Genomic DNA, 22863 nt, shown 5'->3' with positions numbered 1-22863 from the left:
GAGAAGGAAAAAAAAATGTGGTCCAGAATTGTTAACTCTGAACCTGCCTTGGTAGGTTCCACCGTATGATGCATACGTGCACATATGTACGTAGTTGCGAAGTTCGTGTCCTGTTTTGTTTTTTTTTTGTGGTTTTCTTTGTTTTGGATACCAAAAGAAAGGACATTTTAATATCTTAAAGAAGTTCAGCTACCACTTAATCATCAGATACCAGTAGCCAGATATTGGGAAGCACCAAATAGGCAAGAAAATAAGGCATTAGAGATTATCATCTTGTCTGCTTTTTCTGCTGTTAATCATCTTTCAATATTACACATTCAATTAGAATTCTTTGTTTTTACAGAAAAAATGTGAACGCTACTGGCCATTGTATGGGGAAGCAGCAGTAACTTTTGGACCATTTCGTGTTTCATGTGTAAGTATAAAGCTTTATAAATTAATTTTGAAGGGTTTAATGCTTCTGTAGCTTAAAATAGCCATTCAACTTGTAGCAGACCTTGTATTACAAAACAAATACTTCTTTAGTTGTTCAGTACCAAACTTTAAACTAAGAATCTCAAACGAAATCCATGGAAAGCAATGTGTGCCTGTAAGCTTCGTGGGTTTTTTTGAATGCTCCATGATTTCAAATAAAAAGTTGGTAATGTATGTATATTGATTTTGTTTCGTGTGTCATTTCTTTAGATTTAAATCACATAGTTTTGAATGTCTGTACCATGCTCATAGATTTAGATAATAGCCACACAGTTGTTTCTCTCCATTAGCACTTGTGCATTCTGGATGTGCATGAGAAATGAAAGTAACACTGGAATAGTTTATTTTCTTTAAGGTAAGTGGAGTTAAGTAGCATGAATAGAGAAAATGGAAACTATAATATTTTTTTTTTTACTTCTGTTGGTAATTGATTTAAATGAAAATATTTCCTTTGCTACCATTGTTGCTCTTTGAAGCAAAACAAAAATGAGTAGTGTTAAGGAGGTCTGAAGCTTTTCCTGAAGAATTCCCAAGGTGAACTGCGTAAGTAAGCTATAAATCCAGAGAGATGAAAGAAGCATCGATGTTTCCATTGCATGTTGCGCCAGTGTTTTCAGCGTCTCTGATCTCTAAGCATAACTGCTAGAACATCTCATTTTGGTACTGGCTTATAAAGGATAACTTAAGGATTTCTGAGAGATTAAACATGCAGAAAGAGGGGCTGTGGATAACTGCTACACTGAGCACAATTGAAAGCCATCATTCTATTGGCACCTTGTCGTCTCAGTATTGCATGAGCGTGTAATCTCTGAAATCCCAGTGCATTTTTTCAATTACCTATCATATCTAGAGGAAGCTGTGTAGTAAAAGAAGTCAGGATGTAATTATCACTTCACAAAAGGGGACCACTTACATTACAGAAACTCGCTTTGTTGCTTGTGAGATATTTAGAACGTGGGTGTGAATAAGGTATATGGGAGGGAGCATAGCCACAAAAAATAAGGGAGTTTATTATCAGTGTTCCTTGGATGTGGAATAGTATCTGGTTGACTTCATATACACCCGTTTATGTATGTTTGGTCTTTCCTGCTTTAAATATGTTTATAGCCAGTGTTGTCCCACTTCTGGCTCTTGGAGTTGTGATCACATCAAGATTTCGTTTCCAGATCATGCCAGGGTCCATCCAGTGTATCACATTGTGTTCAGTGATAGACCAAGTCTTTAACAAAAGAGGAGATGATAAACTGTGTGTAGGATGATTCTCCTCCTTGTACTCGTTGCCAGCTTTCTAGGAAGGACTTTGAAATTGGGTGCTGCCTCTAGATTAGCAATATTTTTATAACCATGAATTTGACAAACTTTTTCATTTAGGATTTTTTTTTGTCACCTCTTCTTTCTGATGTTCACATCATTGTGGTGTTGGAAGAAAACACTTCCTTGTGTCTTTATTTTTAATCTTCCCTTCTGGTAGTTTAATCAGGTTCTTCATAGTTTAAGTCATGACAAATGGTGAATGACACCTATTCAGCTTCTTTATATCACGTTTCCCAGTTTTCTGATTACTAATTTTGAATGTGTAGATTCTCTCACATTCCAGCACTTACCTATTCCTATACTTAGCTTGTCTAGAAGATGAGTTTCCCATTTTATACCATAAGGGTTTAGTTTTCTAACAGCTCTGGAGATACTTGATCACAACTTAAAGGAAAAGGTGAGTACTGATAGATCTTTTGATGACGGGATTATTTTTATTCTATACTCATTTATTGCTTCAAAGAAGAACTGTAAGAAATAGGCAGGACAGGATTTCTGTCTCAAAACGCTGTTGTGGTTCCTTTTCATTGTATCCTACTGATGTCATATGGATGATTTTGATCTTACTGGTAAGTTAACAAGTCTGAAGGCACTTGCTGCTTGTAATTTCCATGATTGCTACAGAAATTTCAGAATGTATCAGTTTATAGTTATCTTCTTAACCTGAGGCTGAGTTAGACAACAAGTCTTTTGACATCTCTTGTTATTGTTATCCTTACAGGTCAGTAGAACAGCCTGAACATTATACTAGTCTAATGTTACTAGAGTAACATAATACTCTTCTTAGCTATTTAAATACTTTGTGGCACTGGAGATTCAGTAGCATATTTTAAAGCTGTTATATCTGCTCGTTTGCTTTCATTAATCTCCACAGTTAGGCAGCACTGCACATTATTCTCTGTTTCTTCTGTATGACATTGGTGTCCCATTGGTGATGTCCCTTCCATTAAACTGGTATTTCTCTGACGCTCTGGTTAGCTTTTTTTAGCTGCACCAGTTTACAGCAGTAAAAATAATCAGGTCAAACGTTTCTGGATCACCTTTCTGCTAAAGTAGTTCCCAGTACAGGAAAAATAATGGGATCGTATATGTATGTACCATTGTGAGCTCAGGGAAGGAGAGAGCAACTGTTGGTTCTTTGGATTTCTTTGTGCAGTCATGAAACTGCACCTTTAAAAAATGGCCTTAACTGTTACAAAAGCTATCTTTTAAACCTGGAGGATTTACTCAGGAGCTAGTGATTCAGTATTCCCTGGGGCTTCTGAAACAGTGGAACTGAAAACCCCTAAATGGATTGCCAGACTGTTCTTAATTCTCCAAAGCTTCAAGTTATGTCCATTTGGAGCAGAGTTGCTGCTATTTTCTAGTTGATGTACTTTAAGAAGCTCAGTTAGAGCTAACATGACACCTTATCAAGTTGTTCTTAATTCTGCCTTGAAGTAGTGTACCAAGAACTAAGTACACTTCAACTTGATCTTCTTGGGAAAGCATGTATGTAAAAATCTTAGTCCATTAAGTTTCTGAGTATCTTTTTCCTACCTCAAATTGATTTAAAAAACATTGCGGGGGGGGAGAGAGGTTCCTTTCCAGGGCCTAGTGGGTGACGGCCACATACCTGTCGAGTATTTGTAAAAAGGAGCAAGTGTACATCATAACTGACTTCTGAGCTGTAGCTGAGAATGTGTCACCATTAGGTGCGGTGGTGGTGTATGTGGGCTCCGTTGCTGCTGGCTATTCAGTCTCCCACAAGATAGTGCAACGACTTTCTTGATGGAAAATGGTAAATTCCAAGTATGAGAAAAGAACTTGTTAAGACATACATGCAGTCTCTTAAATTCACTGTGGAAAGCTGGAGCACATAAGCTTTCTAAGGCACCTTCAATTAGTGCTCTTATGTATGATAATATTGCTTGACGTGTGCAGTATAAACCTTTGGTGTTCTAAAGGTGGTTTTGAAAATGCTAGGAGCCTAGAAGCTATGTTTTTTGGTCACAATCAAGATAATTATAATGATCCATTCAGATGCACCCCTAGTTGAAAATAATCAAGGTGCAGTGGAATGAAAGTGGATGTGAAAGGGCAGTTATAAAAGGCTGAAGTTGCTAAAACAGAAGTGTTGGAAAAGGATGGCTGTGGGAGGAGAACTGTTAATGAAAAAATGCATGGAGAAATAAAGCAAAAGTAGTGCTTTGAAATACTATTACAAGGACTTAGAGTTCCAGGTGCAGCCTATTCACTTTTTTTATGAACACCCCTTTTTATTTTAAATAAAAGCAAAATCTTTCACAAGTGTCTTGTGTACAGTAAGCTATGCTGTTGCTGTTTTAGAGTTAACATTGATTGCCCCTTTCTGGGAAAATCATAGATATGCAAACAGAAAATTAAAAAAGAAAAAAGAATTTGAATTTTAGTTATTTACTGCATGCTTAATATTAATCTCTCTATCCATTCATTTTTGTTTTCTCTTATTTAGGAAGCCGAGCAAGCAAGAACAGATTACTTCATTAGGACATTATTACTTGAATTTCAAAATGTAAGTACGCGAAAAAAATTTTCATCTCAACTTTGATTTAGTGACCGGTCAGAAATTCTTTAAAATTGTACAATGGAGAGAACTGATGAAATCTCTTCATTTTTTTAGGTGCTGGTTGTGTATGTAAATCATCAGTGTAGAGGTGATGTTGAAAGCTTAGTATATGAGAAAAGCATAGTGAAACTGCTTTTTTCCCCTAATGTGTGTTCTTGGTTAGTCAAAGCAATATCATCTTTAACAGCATGCATTAACAACTAGAAAGCTGCTGTGAACCTCGCAGAATTTTACTCTTTACACAAGCTGAAAATATGACTACAAACTAAATCAAACTTATCAAAAGAAACTGTTTCCTTTTAGTCAACTTCATTTTGGGTAAACTGTAAGTATTTGTTAGAATTCATCCCATAAACTTTCTTTTATTGTCCAGAGGGTTTTACAATGTTAAACGGTATTTCTGATGCCCATTAATACGTTTGTACTGACAAACAAAAATAAAGCAGAAATGGCAATGTCATGATTTTTTCAAGTTTTCTTTCTCTGTTTTTTTTTTTTTTTAAAAAAAAGTACTCTGCTGTACGGAGTTCAAATACTTATGAAAATACAATACGTTCTTGCAAGTTGAGTTACATTATCTTTCTGCTTGATAAACTTCTGCAAGGGAAACAGGAGAATTGTGTGTAGTTATATCCAAGGGTTAAGATAGAAATATACTGTTAAAAGAGAGCTCAAGACTTCTGAAGAATTTTTATCATGAAGAATGCATGTTTGGTAAGCCAATTCAAGTACAATATTTGTTGGCATTTTAGCATGGTTATAATTAGTCTCTTTATGGAAAAAAATGTTTATTCATCTTGGTTAAAATCTTGTGTCCTGAAGAGCTACTGTAAGTCATGAAACCGACTTGATAAAACTAAGTATCGTGTGTTGATTGTATATAGGATTTATCTGTTCAGTGAAATAAGAGCACTTGCATTCTCCTATAAGGGTTAAGAATGAAGGAACTTAAATGCCAAATTTCAGGCGACAGTTTATTTTTCTGAAAGGTAAGCCAGTAAAAAATAAATGAAGAGCTCTCCTGCAAAACCACAAAGTTTGACAGTCTGCTTTAAAGAATACCTGTCACCTTGATTGGCATCCTATAATAAGAAATTGCTTGTAACAAGTTAGTTTCAGTTAGGCTTATTTTCTTTAGCAGTACTTTGTTCCATGTCAATGACTGAGATCACAATGGTTGTGAAAACCACTTAATAATGAAGTGGTGTTTAGGAGTAATTTGTGTTAACTGCAGCTTCCTAGGTGTTTGCAGAAAGACACATCAATTTAAGCAGTTCATCTTGTAGTGTTTCCTGAATGCTCGTAACTGACCATGCTATGAAACTTTTTATAGCAGCAATTCTCTACGTAAGAACTGTGGTTTTTGCAACATTTACTGAAATGGTGCACTTAAAAACAGAACTGAAAAGAAATTAAAAACCCCAAAGCAGAACCTATGTTATTTTTAATACTTGAACTTTATGAGAACCGGTTACTTCAGAAACCATAGCTTTTCTTATGTTTTACTTGCATATACTGTAAATGCAAAACATATTCAGCTGTTTGACTCCTATAATTTCATAGGATGGTTGTGTTGCATGCAAACTGCAGCTTTTTCTTACTTAGTTTTTATGTGTTTGGTCTTAGCACAGAGCCCAGATTTTGCTTTCTTTTAAGGAGTAATGTAAGGCTTAACAAGATACATTGATGTTCAACCTATGCAGCTCATAAGGTGATCTTTCTTCAAACTTACCTAGCAAATTTGTTTCAGTAATTCTGAGAGGTTTTATCTTCTTGTTAGGAACAGATCTATGCTGCATAAATGGGCAGTGAATTGTAGGCTTTTCATCTTGTCTTGAAGAATTTTAACTGTAGTCTTGAACTGTGGAGGAAAATACGTATTTGTGGTATAAATATCTTTTTAAGATTACTTTCCAGTTTTCTAGAATAAGGGACGAGATTTGTCCCTTCTGTAAACTTTTCAATGGGGTAGCATTCAAAATACTATGGGGGGTAAAAAAGAGTTATGACTATATAAAGTTATTCTAATTTCTATGAGGAAAAACAGCTTAAAATCTAAAGATAATTTTAAACTAAAACACCAGGTTCTTTCTTAAAGTTACACTAAAAAAGGACTATGAAGATTCCTCTTCATTAATAATAGTATGTATTATTTATGTGTTTCTCCCTCTATCTCCCGTAGGAGACTCGTAGTGTCTATCAGTTTCATTATGTTAACTGGCCTGATCATGATGTCCCATCGTCTTTTGATTCTATTCTGGACATGATCAGCTTGATGAGAGAATACCAGGAACATGAAGATGTACCAATTTGTATACACTGCAGGTATCAAGTACATTTATGTTTAAAGCGTATATACTTTGAAAAAAAAAATTTAGACTTGTGGTATGAGATGCACTAGTTTGATTATAAATTGCAGTTGTTGTTTTAGTTTTCTAAGAAGGAATGTTTCCTCACGTCAAAACTCAGCTTAACAAACTCAGCTTAAAACAATATAGTCCTCATGGTCTGAAAAACCCGTGCCACGGTAAACTTAGATTCTGTTTCAGTTGAAGACAGAATACTTATCATAAGAGAATTACTCTTTGAAAAGGAAGTAGTTTTGTGGTTCTTAAGACATTTAAATCATCATTAGGACCAACTTTATAAAGATCATTGCAGGTGATATATGGAAACAAAGGCTCCTTTTGCATGGTAGGCTATGGGGCAGGTGCAGACTAATCACTGTGCTGTAGCTTCTGGATGGGAAGCCTTTGCTTCCAAGTAGAAATTTCATCCTTGACTTGAAATTTGGCTGGTAGAAATACTGCTGAAACTAACCTGCCATAAAAATGTTTTGGCGAGGTGATGACAACTGATAAATTCTCTGGAAAGTTTTTGATTGTGATATTTGATACTTTTTTTTTAAAACAGCAAAAGTTCATGTGTTATATGTGGGAAAAACTGAATTCAAATTAATAAGCCTGGAAATAATAAATTGTGGGAGGCTTACTGATTACTGACTATGTACAGCTTGGTTGTTCTCTACAAATGTAGAAATCTGTTTGTTTGTTTTTTTTTTACCTGCGTGCTGTTTTAACTTGTCATTATAAGTAATTGCAGTCTAAACCCAAAAGGAACGTCTCTAATACTGAGATCCATTTCACTTTGTCCTGTTTCTCTTAAATGTTAATAAAACTTTACAACCATTTAATTCTAATACAACAAATACACATCATTATAACTTTATCTGTAATATAGATGCATTCATGCCATTATGAAGAATAAATGTGATAGTTAGCTGTCATTTTTTGTAAGCTACTTCTTATTTTCTGCTTTTTACCTAAAATTATAGATATGATGCTGAATCAGAAAAATGTGGGAACTCTGTGATTGTGTTGTTCTTTTCCTTTGACAGAATCCCTACTGTTGAACTAGTGGTAATTAGGAATAATGTGAACAACATGGAAACATCTTCCACGCTTATAGTTCTGATTGGCTGTGAAAAATTTATATTTAAAACTAATGTTTTGTCTTGTACTGCTAGATTTTTGATTTTACAGTGTTTTAGTGTTAGACTGAGGGAGTTTAAAGTAATAGTCAAGGCATTTAATTTTCTTTTCCATGTGGATTCTGGAAATATGAAATTTGTAGTGTCTTTTCAACCATTTAGAGTAACTTCTAACATATCTGTTTGTGTTCATAGTGCAGGGTGCGGAAGAACAGGAGCCATCTGTGCCATAGATTATACATGGAATTTGCTTAAAGCTGGGGTAAGGAATCTTTAAAAAAAAAAAAAAAAAAAGAAATAAATTTTGTGACATTGCATCATTTCATAAGTGATTGAGCTCCCAAATGTACTAAAATTGTGAAATGTTTCAAAACATTCCAAAAATCTTACAACAGATTGGATGTTTAGTTTCATCTTTCATCATTTATGCTTTTGTGTGAACTTACTTTGTTTTGACAGCAAGTTTTTATCTTGCAAAAAAGTAGTTGTAGAATCATACTGTTGGAATATATTTCAAGATAAAGTGACGCTGAATTGAATGTTTTCAGCGTCTCTGCTTAATCTTGTAGCTTCTAAAGTTGTAAAATTTCAAATGTACAGGGATAAATAAATTCTGGGATTTCTAGGTTATGCAACATGATTATTATACAAGCACCTTATTAATGCCACCTGCCATCAGTATAAATTGGATGTCTCATCTTCAGAATTCTTTAAATGTTGTTATCTGGTCTAAATCAAATGTTTCAAACCAGTTCTGGAGAAGAACTGCTTTTCAAAATAATTCTAAATAGCTCCAAAGTCCAGAGAACAGATTGTCTGTACCTACATAACTTAGACATACAAAAGCTGTTAGACAGCGAAAAGTGTTGCTATTCTTACAAATAATTATGTCAATATCATTGACTTCCTTTTATATTTCAGAAAATACCTGAAGAATTCAATGTATTTAATTTAATACAGGAAATGAGGACGCAAAGGCATTCTGCAGTGCAGACAAAGGTATCCTTTGAAATGGATTTTTCAGTAAGATAATATAACCATCATTCTTTTAAAGATCTCATGCACTAATTTTTTACCTACTATAGGAGCAGTATGAACTTGTCCATCGAGCCATAGCACAACTGTTTGAAAAGCAGCTGCAAAAATATGAAAGTTGTGCAGACTGGAAGATTGCAGATGGAGTGGTATGTGTCTTGCCCTTATGAGTTTCAATTAGTTGTAGCTATTACATTCTGATAGAGTTTTTGTTCTAAAATCAAATTTTTAAGATTGTGTTCAGTTGTGTTAGGGAAGATGCGGAACTTTGGACTAGAAGTGTTTTTTGCCTGAGTATGGAGTTATGGTGTATTTAGCTTATGCTGAAGACTTGATTGTAACAGTTATGTCAGATAATTGAAAGGATAGTTACTCTATATACCAAACGCAATTGCACTGGGGAAAGCAATAGAAAGAATTCTAGTATGAATGAAACACAGGACTTCAGTGCAATATCTAAATTAAGAAATGTGCTCCTACCTTGGGAAGATGATGCTAATTGACAGCTGATCTTTGTTCTTTTGCTTTGACTAGCATTAGTTACCCCAAAACTGATATTTTGATAACACGTGAAATTTTGTCTAAGCATGGCCTTTTGGAATACTATTTGTTAAATAGTATAATGAAGAGCAAATTGAAATTAAACCATCTACGTGTGTGTATGAAATCTACTTGATCAATGTTTATCTTAAACTCTGGAGGGGCAAAAACTTCATCCATGTTTTCTTCTCCTGTTCCCCTTCCATAGTAGTGCTGTGCCCAATTTTAAACTAGTAGTCGAGCATTAATCTGAGCCTTCAGCTGAGAGCCGGATGTTGCGTGGTATTGTGTACTACATTGGTCTTGTCCCAATACAGCCTTGGTATAGTTGAGCAGGACTGGTAATGAGTGATCATACTAAGCTTTCACACTGTGTTGAAGAAGTGTTTGCACTGGAACGTGTTGGGGAAAGGAAAAATAAATTAAATTCCTTTGTCAGGAGCTTTCATACTCTACCTATTTAACAAAAGCAGAAAGGAAGCTCAGAAAAATATATACCAATTAATGATCATGGCATTTGAGGATTTTTCTTTCCATCTTTCCTCTTTAAACTTCATGGTCCCTGTTATATTCCTTTTTATCTCTTTAATGTTTGATATGTTTTCGAGTTTACTGCTGGGCACGATGTGAAAAATGGCTTGTAGAGTCTGTGTTTTCTTTCTTCCTACAGTCCAAAAATGAATACTGCCCTTTATCTTTGTCTTTATTCAGGAATTGTTGCAGCTTCTGTAGCTCTTTAAAGGGACTGTTGGTAGTATCTTGAAGACCCTTTGAAATATCTGGAAGCATGAAAACAATTTTAAATCTGAAGTGGTGAAGGCTTTTTTTGACCCTTACATTGAATCATGGAAAAAGATTGCTTTTAACACTCAAATACAGTATTCCGATGTCAATATACAGCTTTCTCAAAGGCTGGACATACTGCCTTTTATTTCATTATACTGGAAAAAAAAAAAAGTTTATTTTAGGGGTTTAGCTTTTCTATATTGTTCTTTCTAGAAAGTCTGAAGTTTTTCTCATGCCTGGAAAGACAGGCATACATCATTCTATTAACTCTCTTTAGAATCTGTATCAATTCATGCAACAGTTCTCAGGTCAGGGGTTTCGATCAGAAAATTTGTGGGCTAAATACAATATGGATAGGATAGGCTGTTTCAATTTAAATGAGTGGAGTTCGATATTGAGCCTAGCTGGATTGTGAATTTTGATTTCATTTCTGATGAATGAGTATGATAAAGTTTGGAAAGTGCATATACATTAGCTTTGTACAGAAGGTTCCTTCCCAGATCTGACTCTGCCTATCAGAAGTGAGCCTTTACTCTTTAGCACCAAATGTACAGGAAGGCATTTTCCTGTTAGCAAATTGGGTGAGAAACATTAGAGTTAACATACAGGAATGATCACGTTATCTTAGGACAATTCATCCTGAGCAGGTGTTGGTGGAAGGAAATCAATAACCCAGTCATGAGATTGTGGATGTTTTGTTTGCATCTTGTCTTCTGGCTTTGGAACTACTTAGTTTTGGAGCATGTAACAGTATCCAAGTGGTGGTTTATATTAGTAACAGCTAAAAATCTGAATCACAGTTTATAGTGGTTGCATAGCCGAACTATATAAATTAAGCTGTTTTAGTGGAAATTGTCATGACAGCATGCTGCCTGCAATGTGCTGCTAGTTTTTTGTCTACAAAGTACAGTTTTAGTGTGCAGGAAAGCTCCAGTTGCTTTTTTCCCCCAACTGTAGTTGTCCTAGTCCCTATGCAGTGTGCGTGTGTTAGAAATAGTAACTATGACTAACTAATATATTGCAGTGCTTGATCACTTTTATCTAAGCTCCTTTATTTGTTACTTCAAAATAGGAACTTTGTTAATGAACATTTTCCCCAAAATACGGCATTTCTAGTACTTTAGTCTAGTCTCTTGCACTTTTTCCTGTGAAAGCGACACGATTACATTACTGTAGTGGTTTGTGCTTTTAGAAGCTGTGGAAAAATCAGCTGCTATAAGAATGTGGATGTTCATAATAGTGGTTTGGAAACTAAGTGAAAAATCTTCACTATTGAAATTCTCTTTGCTGTTTTGCATTTTGGAAAGAGATTTTTCGTTATAGCATTGTAAAAAATCTTAGGCGTCTTCAGAGATGTTTAACTTGCTGCCTATGCTCAGAAAGTTGTCTTTAATCTGAGTTATTTGAGTGTATTATTTCAGTCTGAAATATTTCTTTTATCTGGTGATGCTCTGTGGTTCCCATGCTGCTTTATGATAAGGGAAAAAGAAAAATCTAGATTCCTTTGAAGGGAAACCATGAGATGACTTCTGGAAGCATCTTTGTATTAAATTTTATAGTATTTCACCAGCACAAAAAGCTTCTGAGTGACAGTAAAGGTTTCTATGGTGAGTTTCAAAATAAAATTATGTATTGCATTTCCTGGGCAAAGAGTTCTTGAACTGTAGGTAATGCCTGTGAAATCTCAGTTTAAAGCTGATCTATTTACTCAAAGTTAGTGACAGCTCAGTTTTGTAATTCAGCCACTGGAGGAGGCAGATGGAGAAAGAGACCCACCCTTGGGAGGAGATGATAGCAAAATTTAGGTCATCTGAGCAAGCTGAATTCAGAAACTGCATTTGCCATGAGAATTCCTTATTCATTTGCATGAACATAGGAACATGATGTATGTATTCTTGCAGACAAAATAACCTACGCTTCCCATCCAAGTATTTGACTTAATGAAATACTACAGTGATAAATAAAAAGATCATACATATATACGACTTAAGAGTATACCTGGAAATTCCTAGCTACTGTGAGTGCTTTTCACTAGATACACGTATCATGGGACCTCCTGAACTGTTCAGCATCTAATCCCTTTAGAGCTAAACATGGATAAAGCTCCTGTTCTTTTCTTTACCCACATACTGTTGATGCTTCCATTTCCTTAAAGTAGGAAGCCTGCCACAATATCATAGGTAAGAAAACTGTCTGTAAAAGAAAGCAGGACGTTTGCCAAATGCTTATTTAATTGAATAAATAGCATATTTGTTATTCCATTTAAAAATACCAATAATTCTGCACAATGACCCTTGTAAAATACGTACGTTTTTACTTTTTTCTAAGCTGATGCTTTTCTTTTCACAAATGTATTCTGCCCTAAAATACAACATCTGTTTAGAGGACCAACAGAGTACTGACTGATGCCAATAAGCTGTGATTAGGAAGGCTGGAAGGCTTTTCCTTAATACTGCCATCTGCTCTTTTTAGTGGATGAGGTCATCCCTGAGATACCCTACATTCGCTTTTCGAGTTGTACTTCTCTCTGTGCTAGTTGTTTGACATGCTTACCAATACCCTTATTTAGACATATGACTGAAGGAGAAATCTGAGAGTTGGTATTGCTCAAGTATGCTTAAAATGCTGGCTGTTCGCTCTCTCTCTTGACACAGAACTGAGAACAAGTAGCAGAGTGGCTCTGAGTTCAGTAAGCACTATTTCTGAAGATAACAAGGAGAAGAGGTCCAGTAACTGAGCACAATTACTTAAATGCAGTAGCATAAACTTGATGTGAAGATTGTTTTCATTCCTACATGGGTTGGTGCATCTAGCTCTTACCTTACTTTTTGTCATCTTCAGCCTTTTAAGTAAAAATCCTTTCCTTACTAGGATACAAGTCATATAAAAGTGAACGAAGCCTTCACAGAATCATCAGTCAGTTGGGCTAATTAAGCAAAGTAGTGAAGTTCTTTTTTAGTGATGATTCATGTAATGTTCTTGCTCCTGACATTTGAGGCTGGACATGTTTTTGCTAAGTATACCAAAGTGTCTTTTACTGCTAGTAGCAAAAATGGCGGAGCACTGCTTTGTCCCTTGGGTTACTTTTGCCTGTTTCAAGCAGAAACGGAGCTTCTCACTGTATAGATACAGAGCCTAAAAAAAACAACTGACATACGTTAGCTTCTTTAATAGGCTGTTCCTTCTGCCTGCGAGAAAAGTGTATCTCAGGCAAAATTCTGTTTGACAAATGTTTCACTTTGCAAACAGAAAGAACAGGGATGCAGCTGCTGGTTTGTATTCTGGACAAGTTGGTCTACATTGCAGCAGGCACACCCTCTCCCCTGTCAGTAACTCTTAAAAAACTAGTGCTTGAACATGCTATTTGCATTCCTTAACTTTTGTGCTGGTGGAGCTGGACCAGAATACTTTTCTGATTTGTTGTAGGGTGGAGAAGTTAGTGGCAAGGGTGGGAAACCTTTCCTGTGGTGTCTCACTCTTTCTAAATTCTCTGTGCCTGATGAAGCTTTAAAGTGCTGTGGTGAAGCAAGGCAGAACAGCCTACCCTTCTCCAGGATGCAGTTGCATGAGTTGGTTATGACTCCAGTTGCTAGACCAGGGTCTTCTTACTGCAGTCTTGTTGCATTTAGGGCTATCAGTAGCCCTATGGGAGACATATGGGAGAGGATCAGAGAGAAATTTGCACATCTTGAGGTGAAGGGCACACAACCGGTGAACTGGAAACCAGATTTCTCTTTTCGGATACTGCAAGCCTCTGCATCTTTGGCACCACCCTTCTGAGTGGTGCTGCGCCTGAATGTGGGCAATCAAGTTTGTTTTTATGTAGGTTAAGGACAAAATCAGTCTGCGTAATTGCTCACTACTGGAAGCCAAAAATGTGGAATTGGCTTTTTTTCATATTTGACAGGAGGGTTGTAGAAGGATCAGATGTCCCTGTCACATGGTAGCATTTCATTCCATCAATGACTAGAAGGTGGTAATAGATTCTTTCATATATATTTGTTTTAATTAGCATGTCTGGAGTAGTTTGCGGCGAAATTTCAAAAGTCCTCTGGGCACTTAATGTTTCTGAATGTTATAGGAAGTTAACAAAAGACATGTAGACACAAATATATCCTTTTAAAATAAACAAGGTCCTGCTTTAAATTTACAGATCAAGCATGGCATTAATGGTACTGCTTTCTTAATATCTCACCAGCCATTTCAGCTGCTGTATTTTCTTGAACAATGACTTTGTGGGCAGTATGGTGTATTGTCAGCGCTTTCAGCGAAGATTCATGATTGTTAGGATAATGTTGATATGATAAATCTGAAGGTGTTTGACTTTATACTGATGTTATCCAATGAGAAGCTAGAATAATACACAAAGCAGTGCATTAAATCTGTTTAAACCCAATTCATAGTGCATTTCACTTTGAGAGCCATCCAATGGATAATAATCCCCGTGTAGTAAGGTGCAACATGATTAGTTGATCAGTTTCAGTTTTTAGTGTTTTTTTACGCATTGCCAAAAATTGCCGAGAATTGTTACTTATAGTATTCAAGTTACGGAGGTTTAAAGAGGAACAATTCTTTGTGATACACACTCAAAAAGATCTGGACTATTGGGCAAGTTGAGCAAGAGTCAACCAAGTTGGTCATGCACTGGAACAGGTTACCCAGGGACATAGTCATGGCACCAAGACTGTTGGAGTTTAAGAAGCGTTTGGACTGTGCTCTTAGTCATGTGGTCTGAATTTTTGGGTGGTCCTACGAGGAGCCAGGAGTTGGATTCGATGATCCTTGTTGGGTCCCTTCCAACTCGGGACGTTCCATGATCCTAAGAGTGTACTTTAGTGTTGGAAAAAATAAATAAATCTGGAAACCAAAAAGGGCAGAACTTGGTTTGGAAATCAGGGTTTGCTTGTGATGTAGGTGTCTAAACTCCAGCTGTAGTCAGCAGAGCCTACTGATCTGTTCCCTCCATCCCAGCGTTACTGGCTGGTTGCTAGAATAGTTGCATGAGGTCTCCTGGCTCAGCACCAGTCAGGCTTGGTTGGCTATAATGGGAGCTTCAGTTCTGGCCATCTAAATGTAAGCGGCTTTTAGCTACTCACTCCAAAAGAACTTGATAGCTACAGCAGTGGTCAGCAGGACAATGAACTCCCTGTGCAATTTGTCTGAAAGGGCTAGCACAATCCACCAATGCACAAACAATGGGTTGTGTCTTCTGGAGTACTTCTGGAATATTGAGTTTGGCAACTGATTAATAAGAGTGGGCAGGGGGTAGATTTCAGTGAAGAACAATAAGGATGATTAGGAGACTTTTCTTTACAGGACAAGTTTCACTTGGGTTATTGTACTGCAAAATAGAATTTGATGGACTTCACGCTGGCAGCCAGTGATATGGCAGTCATTTTAAAAGGCTAATAATAGGAATGAAAAACGTTGTTTTTTTAGATTGATTGTTGAATCTAAATGTATGTGAAGGTAGTTAGCCGCTGAGATAACTTAGTTATGATTTATCTGCCAAAGTTGAAAATATTTATCAAATGCAACTATTGGATTTGAAGCAGAAATTAACTCGGGGTTCTTTTTGATTGTTTTATATGACCGGAGAAGGTCTGTCTGTCACCCAAAATAAGCAGGTAGTCTGAAAGATGGCAGAAGCCCCATTGTGTGAACTTGATATTGTGTGTATGAACTTGATATTGTGCTTTGAAAAATATTACTCAGATACAAGATTTTTTTTAAAGCACTTCTCAAAAAAAGCTCCTTCAGGGAAAAGAAAGTGAAATGTATACTAAACTCAAGATAACACTAAGGTCCTCCTTGGTTTTGTTTGATCTTTTGCCGTGGCATGTGTATGCAAATGGTTTATCAGCCTTAGATTCTTGCATGTTCTGTTTTTTATATATATATATATATATATATACACATAACTGTACATGTAGAGGTATAAATATGTACAAATATGTACGTATATATATATCTTATTTACTTATGGTACTCCTGAAATGTGCTTTGCCAGATACGTTAAACTTATTGTAGACAAATAGGAGATGATTTGAAAGTGTTTTAGAACTATACATTAAACTGGACTTGTGAATTTATGGTTAGTCAAAAATTTCATTTTGTAACTGCATTGTAGATGAATTTTATGTTAAATTAACTGATTGTACAGGTGAAAATTATTAGACTGACTAGAAAATAAATGTTCTCAATAGGAATAATTTGAAGGGCATAAAGAACTTTGCTCACTACTAACCTGAAAGATTAACTTTTGAGAATTTTCTGTAGTGGATTACACTATTACACGTGAAATGTGATATTTGGTCATAAAAATTTGAAAACACATAATACTGCAAAATTAGAGTTGAAATTAATCTGTATGTAATTTGAAGTCTTTTCTATGTGATAGTCAAAAAAAAAAAAAAAAAGTATTACCATACCCTATTTTCATGTACTGTTAGGGATCTTCAGACCCTAGAGTCAAGTATTGTGCATATCAGCTTTACAGCTATGAATGAACGCTTTTTCTTTTAATCAGGATGAAAATAACACCGAGAATGCTGTCAGTACTTCAGATGCTCAGAAACAGGATTCTCCGCCACCAAAGCCTCCACGGACCCGCAGGTACTTAATTGTGACGACACACTATTTCAAGCTGGCAGATTGACCTGCTTTGTAAACAAAAAGTAGAATTAAACTACTGATAGTATGAAGACTTTTAAGATGGATTTTTTTATTTATAAACAGAAATGCATATAATACAAATAGATGTCTTGTAATTGGCTCTGTAAATATAAAGCTTTAATATCTTTGCAGATCAAAGTCTGAATTTACTGATCTTGCAATAAAGAAAGACAAGTAGACAGGCATACCCTTTTATTAGACAGATCTGTTAGATCTACTACGCACTTCAAAATAAGCTCAAATAATGACTCTTTTAATTTCTGGAGTAATAAACACAATGAAAAATAACTATTTATTCAAGAAAATATTACAAAAGGACTGTTAGTGACTAGGGTATGCCATCAAAACATTTTTTCTTTTAAGAGGAAAAAATAGCCTCAGCAGTCCTCTCATTCAAAAGAGGAAAAAGTTCTCTCTAGTTCTTGAAATACATAGACTTTACTTTAAAGAAGATGAAGGTAAAAGTGAACAGACAGACTTCATCTACCTGAAAATGAGTACCCAACCTGAGCATTAGGCAGCTGAAGAAGCAACTGTCCTGAGTTGCTTTGCTTGTATCTGGAAGGATGCCCACATCCTGGTCTATAGTCAAATAGATGGGATTTTCCTTTGGAGTCCCTTCAGTGCTTACCATGTAAGCTAAGCTAAGCACTGGGGTTTCCTGAAGTTGTAGAATGGCACAAGAAACAACCAGCCAGTTAATACTCTCGCATAACGTTTAGTCATATAAGGAAAGCAGTTCAACAGTGTAAAAATATGATCTAACTGCAGCAGTGCAAGGTCACCTCAGTAGTGGGAATCCTTGCTTTCCAGTTCTGCATTTGACAGGGCACGAGTGATGTCAGAAGACGACCCTTTTTTTAGGGACAGACAAGAGCAGTGATTTTATAATAAAATAAATTTTAAATTCTTAAGTTTTTAAGGTTTGGTAAAGGCCTACATATGTGTCTATGTATTTAAAAATATAATTGGACATAAACATTTGAAATTGGTGATTCAATATGGGTAGCACTGTGCATGGCCAATATTGCAACATTCTTGTTTAAAGAATAAACATAGTTTAAAACTGGGTATGTAAGTATTCCACTTTGGACCAGATCTGGAATAGTGCATGCAATTTTAATGCCGTTTACTGAGGATATCTACAAAGTACTAAAGGCTTTTGTCCTATAAGATAGGCAACTTGCTCAAGGAGGAGTAACTTCTTGTAGTATTTACCTTGACTTGGAGATGTCTGGAGGAAGAAGTACAATAAAGTATAACTTAACACTGTGCTTTTTAAGTTTCTTTTATGCCTCAAATCCTCTTTTTGGAGGAAGTATTTTCAGGCTATTGATACTTAATCAATATTCAATTGGAAATTTTTTAGTTTTATCACGTCAGCATGAAGCACCTAGTGTTACTTTCTACAGAGGTTCTGGAATAGTATTGCCTCCCCTTTAATTTTATCACCTTGTAATACTTTATGTAATTCATATTTACTGTATGACTTGTGAACGTAGTCATTTAGGTTGACATGTATTTGCATTTGATGTCAACATTATATATATTTATAATATTGATATTATTTCTTGATTATTACTAAGGTGAACAAGAACAACTCATGCTTTGAGTGCGTGCGTTAGTACCTTATTCTGGAGACAGGCTTTGCAGTTTGATTACTTGTGAAAATCACCTTGAAACTTAAGTCTATGTTAAATTTATTTGGAGGACTGGGCGGATGGAAAAACATTCTTTTGTTCTTTGATAGGCATGTTTGACTATTTTCAGGTTAAGGCAGGAAGAGCGCATAAGTAATTTTTGTCTTTATTGTTAGATAGAAGTCCGTAAATAACCCAAGTTCTTTTGAATTTGCTATTTAGGACAGTACATGGACAGTTGGAGTTTTTTTATTTCAAGTCCACAAGAGATAATCGATACTTCAGAATCTGAAGGGAGTATCTTAATACATTTAGTGAACAATCCTTGAAAAACTTGTGTGATCGTTAGTTCATTCTAATGTATTTGGAAAAAGGATTAATTTTAATCAGGTTGGCTATGGAAAAATCTCAAATGCACACAAAAGATAAGGCAACTTGAAAGAACTGGAGAAACTGAGGCATAAACTCATAAAAAAGTAACAATTTATTGCAGTACTGCAGTGCAGTGAAGACCAATGTGGTACTCTGTAGCTTAAAAGATGAAATACTTCAGCAGTTTGACTTGCTTTCAATTATGCTTACACTTCTGACGGCATTAAAATACAGTACAAGTGATGTGTAATTGCATTTCATCTCAAGCCCTATGGAACCCTTCTTGCATTTCCTAAAATCCAAGATAAAAAACATTGATATTCCTTAATAGTTAGCAGTTCTTGATTCGTATGTCACAAAAAAATACACACACACATACACACAAAATACAAATAAAGAGCCTCATAATTAAATTTTACAAGAAAAATTCACCAGTTGGTTTTTATTCATTCCTTTCTACATTCTATATATATATTATCTGTAGTATAGTTTGACAACTTCACCAAACTGCAGCTTTTCTCCCACATGGATGACGGAAATGCAACGCTTAAGTAGAATAATGTGTTTGTCTAGCTTCAGCCTGCTTACGCAGAGTTTAATTTTCCTATTTCAGTTATGAGGAAGGATGTAGAGCTTGGTATCTATTTTTGGTTGATCATAGCAGCCACATTCAATGACCTTGGCATTGCTCTTTTATTTGATAATGAAACCCTACAGTATGCTGCACTAAATAATGGTGGATTACTAAGTTGGTTTTATTCTTTTGAACACAGGCTAACTTTCATTTAAATATGAACCCTACGGTGCACTACTTTAGGGCACCTACTTTATAGCCCTTTTACATTAAGGTTAGAAGGGCCTTTAAAATGTTCTAAAGATTTAGAATATATTGCAGAAATCAAGACTATCTCCATTATTTCTTTGGTTTTGCTTTATGTACACTTGGTGTAGAGTTGTGGGGGTTCTTATTTCTTTTGTTTGTTTGTCAAACCATTCTTTGAAGCATTCAGCATGCTCCAAGACATAAGGTTTTAGGAATTTTTCAGCAAATTGCAACCTTATTTGGTTTGCATATTCCAGTTTTTTTCCACCGGCTTTCTGTCTTCCTCCTGACCATGTCAAGCCTGGAGACAGTATCTCACTTTCACAGACTACTGTGAAAGTAACCTATGAATAAGTCAAGGTTCACAAATGATGTATTTTCAGCTATTATGTAAATAAACAGCACTCATCTCAAGACTATATTTTCTAATGAAGGATATTTAATTAATTGGAAAGGTCCTAAATCTTTCTATTGGATTGTTTAAAATCACAGTGGCTAATATCAGAAAGTATTTTCCCCATAATAACTCATGTTGTTGTTGTTTGGCTACAAGCTCTTATTTTGTTATTAATATATCCATTTTTGTAACTTCTAAAAGGATCAAATATGTGCCGTCAAATTTCTTACATTCTTTTAGCAGTTTGCTTTAAGATGTTTTTTCAAGATTTTGGGGGCGGGTGCCAAACTGTCGGAGTGCCAAACTTTTCCTGAAACAGGAAATATATTCAACTGTTCTTCCTACCCCCATTCTGTGCTGTCATTTAGCAAATAGCTAAATGTCCTATGCTCTTAAGCTTTTATCACAGCTGTTCAAATTCTGTTTCTTGAATAAGTCATTAAATGGTTTTCCAGAAATATGTTCACAATTTCCACACACAATTCCCCACCATTCATTTTTTTTGCCCTGATGGTAGCTCAGAGATGACACCCAATGCGTGGTTTACCTGTAAGCTGAGAAGCCATTAGTTTTGAGATAGCAGGCTTTTATGCTAAGGCACTGTATTTGCTATTCAGACTGTGCAATAAAAACACTTATAAAGCTGTCTTGATCACCCAAGAAGTACCCATAGACAGTTATATATGTGGAAGAGGTAGTGGAATTACAAGATAATCAGTAACTGTTGTGTGTGCAGAGACATGGTCAAGGTCGAGTTATGAGAAGGCTTTCTGTTTTTTTGTCACACAGTGTGATTGTACAAACGTACTTGAGAAATGCTTGCTTTTGCAGTATGTAAAAGCAGTGCCGGGTTAATTTGGAGAATCTAAGAGAGGAAAGCTTATTTTCTTTTTCAAATGGTCTGATGTTCTTCAGTTCGCTGAATCTTTTCTGTCTCAATATCCTCTTTCATGAGCTTTCCATTCGTTTCCCAGTGCTTTCAGTCGAGCTATTTTTACTCTATGGTCTCATGTTTCCCGTTGTTTGGAATAATATTAGTAGTTCATCCTCAGATAATTTTCTGCCTTTGGGGGGAGAAGTGTCTATAGAGCACAGCTGTTGAAGGAAGGGCCCAAAGAAAGCATTATGCATCAGACCATAATGCCCAACGTTTTCTGGCAAGACTTCCAGAAATAGCTACTGCCAAGCAAAGACCTTTTAAAGGTATACATATCCCAATGTTTCTGCTTTCTAAAAAGAAGCAAAAACATTATTTGCAATGCAAAATATGTGCGGTAATAATACTATGGTATTGTTAAAAGAGAAACAATCTGTTATGTGCCCAGAGAAAACCAGGAAATCCTGGGTGGTATCTATTTCCTTGAAGAAAAAAAAAATCAAATTTTTTTTGGTCATCTCATTTTTCTGAGAATGGATATTCTTCGTATTAATACAGCAAACAATTACTTTTATATGGAGCATTTCTCATTTGATCATGCTACGCTCTCGTTTAGGAGTGAAAGAAATTTAAAGTGGAAAAATGCGTGTAACAGCTCTGTTAAGCTGTATATAAGGAAGATGATGAAGTGAGGGTGTGAATTTTGTGTTCCTGATGTGTAGCATTGTCTCCATCATCTGTTCTGTGCATGACTTTAAGGGGGTAGTTTGTATATGTGTGATTCTTTTTATTAGGGAATCAAATGGGAAAGATTTCATTAAATAACCAGTGAAGAACTGAATGAATTTTGACCTGTATTATTGGCTGTGATCTTGTCACATTTAGTTTAATACTAGTTTTTTTTTTTTTTTTTTTATAGCTAATTGTAACAATTAATGGTATGACTGTACCAGATAACAAATTAATTTTGTTGATTGTGAGTATAATGAAGGGTCAGAAAAATGAGGTCAATAAGGGAAACCCTTGTTTTCAGTAGGAGGAATTAGGGGCAGTTACTTATAAGCATCACTGCTGGTAAAAGAGAGCATGAAACCATTTAAGCAAGTGAACTCACTCTCTTCTGGCATAGACAGAAATTGAAGGGAAATTCTCCTTTTGTCTTACTGTGTGTTAAGTTGGAGCAAGACTCTTTTACTTTGCTTAATTCAAGCTTAATTCCCAAACTTGTTCATTCTTCAAGGACATCTAGAGGCAAAACAGTTCCTAAATGCTTTTTTGATGAAAATGTTTTTATGTTCTTCGTACTCCTCCTAACTTAAAAGGTAATAACTTTTGGGAGATAATTGGAAACTGGAGAGCTAGCAGTGCTTTCAGTGGGTGGGGTTGTTGGTAAATTGGAAATTTGTCAACAGTTCTCTTCAGTTTGGAATCCCTTGCATGAGGTACTTAAAACCAAGCCCAATGTATTTTTCATTCCAGTGTAGTAGCATGTTTGCTTATGAAGTGAAACATGAAAAAGCACGTCCTTAAGGAAGAGGTAGCAATTCAATTCTGTAGCTGTTGGGGTTTTCTATTTTGTCCTCTGTGTTCTCCAGTAACCTTTCTGAAACCATGCTCAAGATTTCTGAGTCTTTTTGCTTCCTCTTCTGCTGTCCAACAAAGATAGGCATACGTGCCTGATATGTGACATGTGAACAGTATCAGAAGAAACCTGACTATAGATTGCTGGGTAATCCTTTTGTTGTGATCAGACTTGTCTTGGAAACCTGAATGCCTTAATCAACAAGTGCAGGAGACTGATACTAGGCTTTATCAGTCTTTGAAGTGATTGATTTATGAAGTGTCAGAATGCC

General features: G+C 35.7%; 1 protein-coding gene across 1 annotated transcript in view; it reads left to right on the top strand.

Moving 5' to 3' along the window:
* The window catches only part of PTPN12 (protein tyrosine phosphatase non-receptor type 12), a 73718-nt gene that overhangs the window by 40206 nt on the left and 10649 nt on the right, over nucleotides 1–22863 (top strand). The window contains exons 6-12 of the mRNA XM_035336019.1: nucleotides 344–415; nucleotides 4262–4321; nucleotides 6558–6700; nucleotides 8061–8127; nucleotides 8787–8864; nucleotides 8951–9049; nucleotides 16756–16841. Coding sequence (XP_035191910.1) covers nucleotides 344–415; nucleotides 4262–4321; nucleotides 6558–6700; nucleotides 8061–8127; nucleotides 8787–8864; nucleotides 8951–9049; nucleotides 16756–16841 — 605 coding nt within the window. The remainder of the gene's footprint in view (nucleotides 1–343; nucleotides 416–4261; nucleotides 4322–6557; nucleotides 6701–8060; nucleotides 8128–8786; nucleotides 8865–8950; nucleotides 9050–16755; nucleotides 16842–22863) is intronic.

The sequence above is a fragment of the Oxyura jamaicensis genome, chromosome 1 (assembly GCF_011077185.1).
Source record: "Oxyura jamaicensis isolate SHBP4307 breed ruddy duck chromosome 1, BPBGC_Ojam_1.0, whole genome shotgun sequence".
NCBI classification, from domain to species: domain Eukaryota; kingdom Metazoa; phylum Chordata; class Aves; order Anseriformes; family Anatidae; genus Oxyura; species Oxyura jamaicensis.
This window is presented reverse-complemented; position numbering and strand designations above follow the sequence as displayed.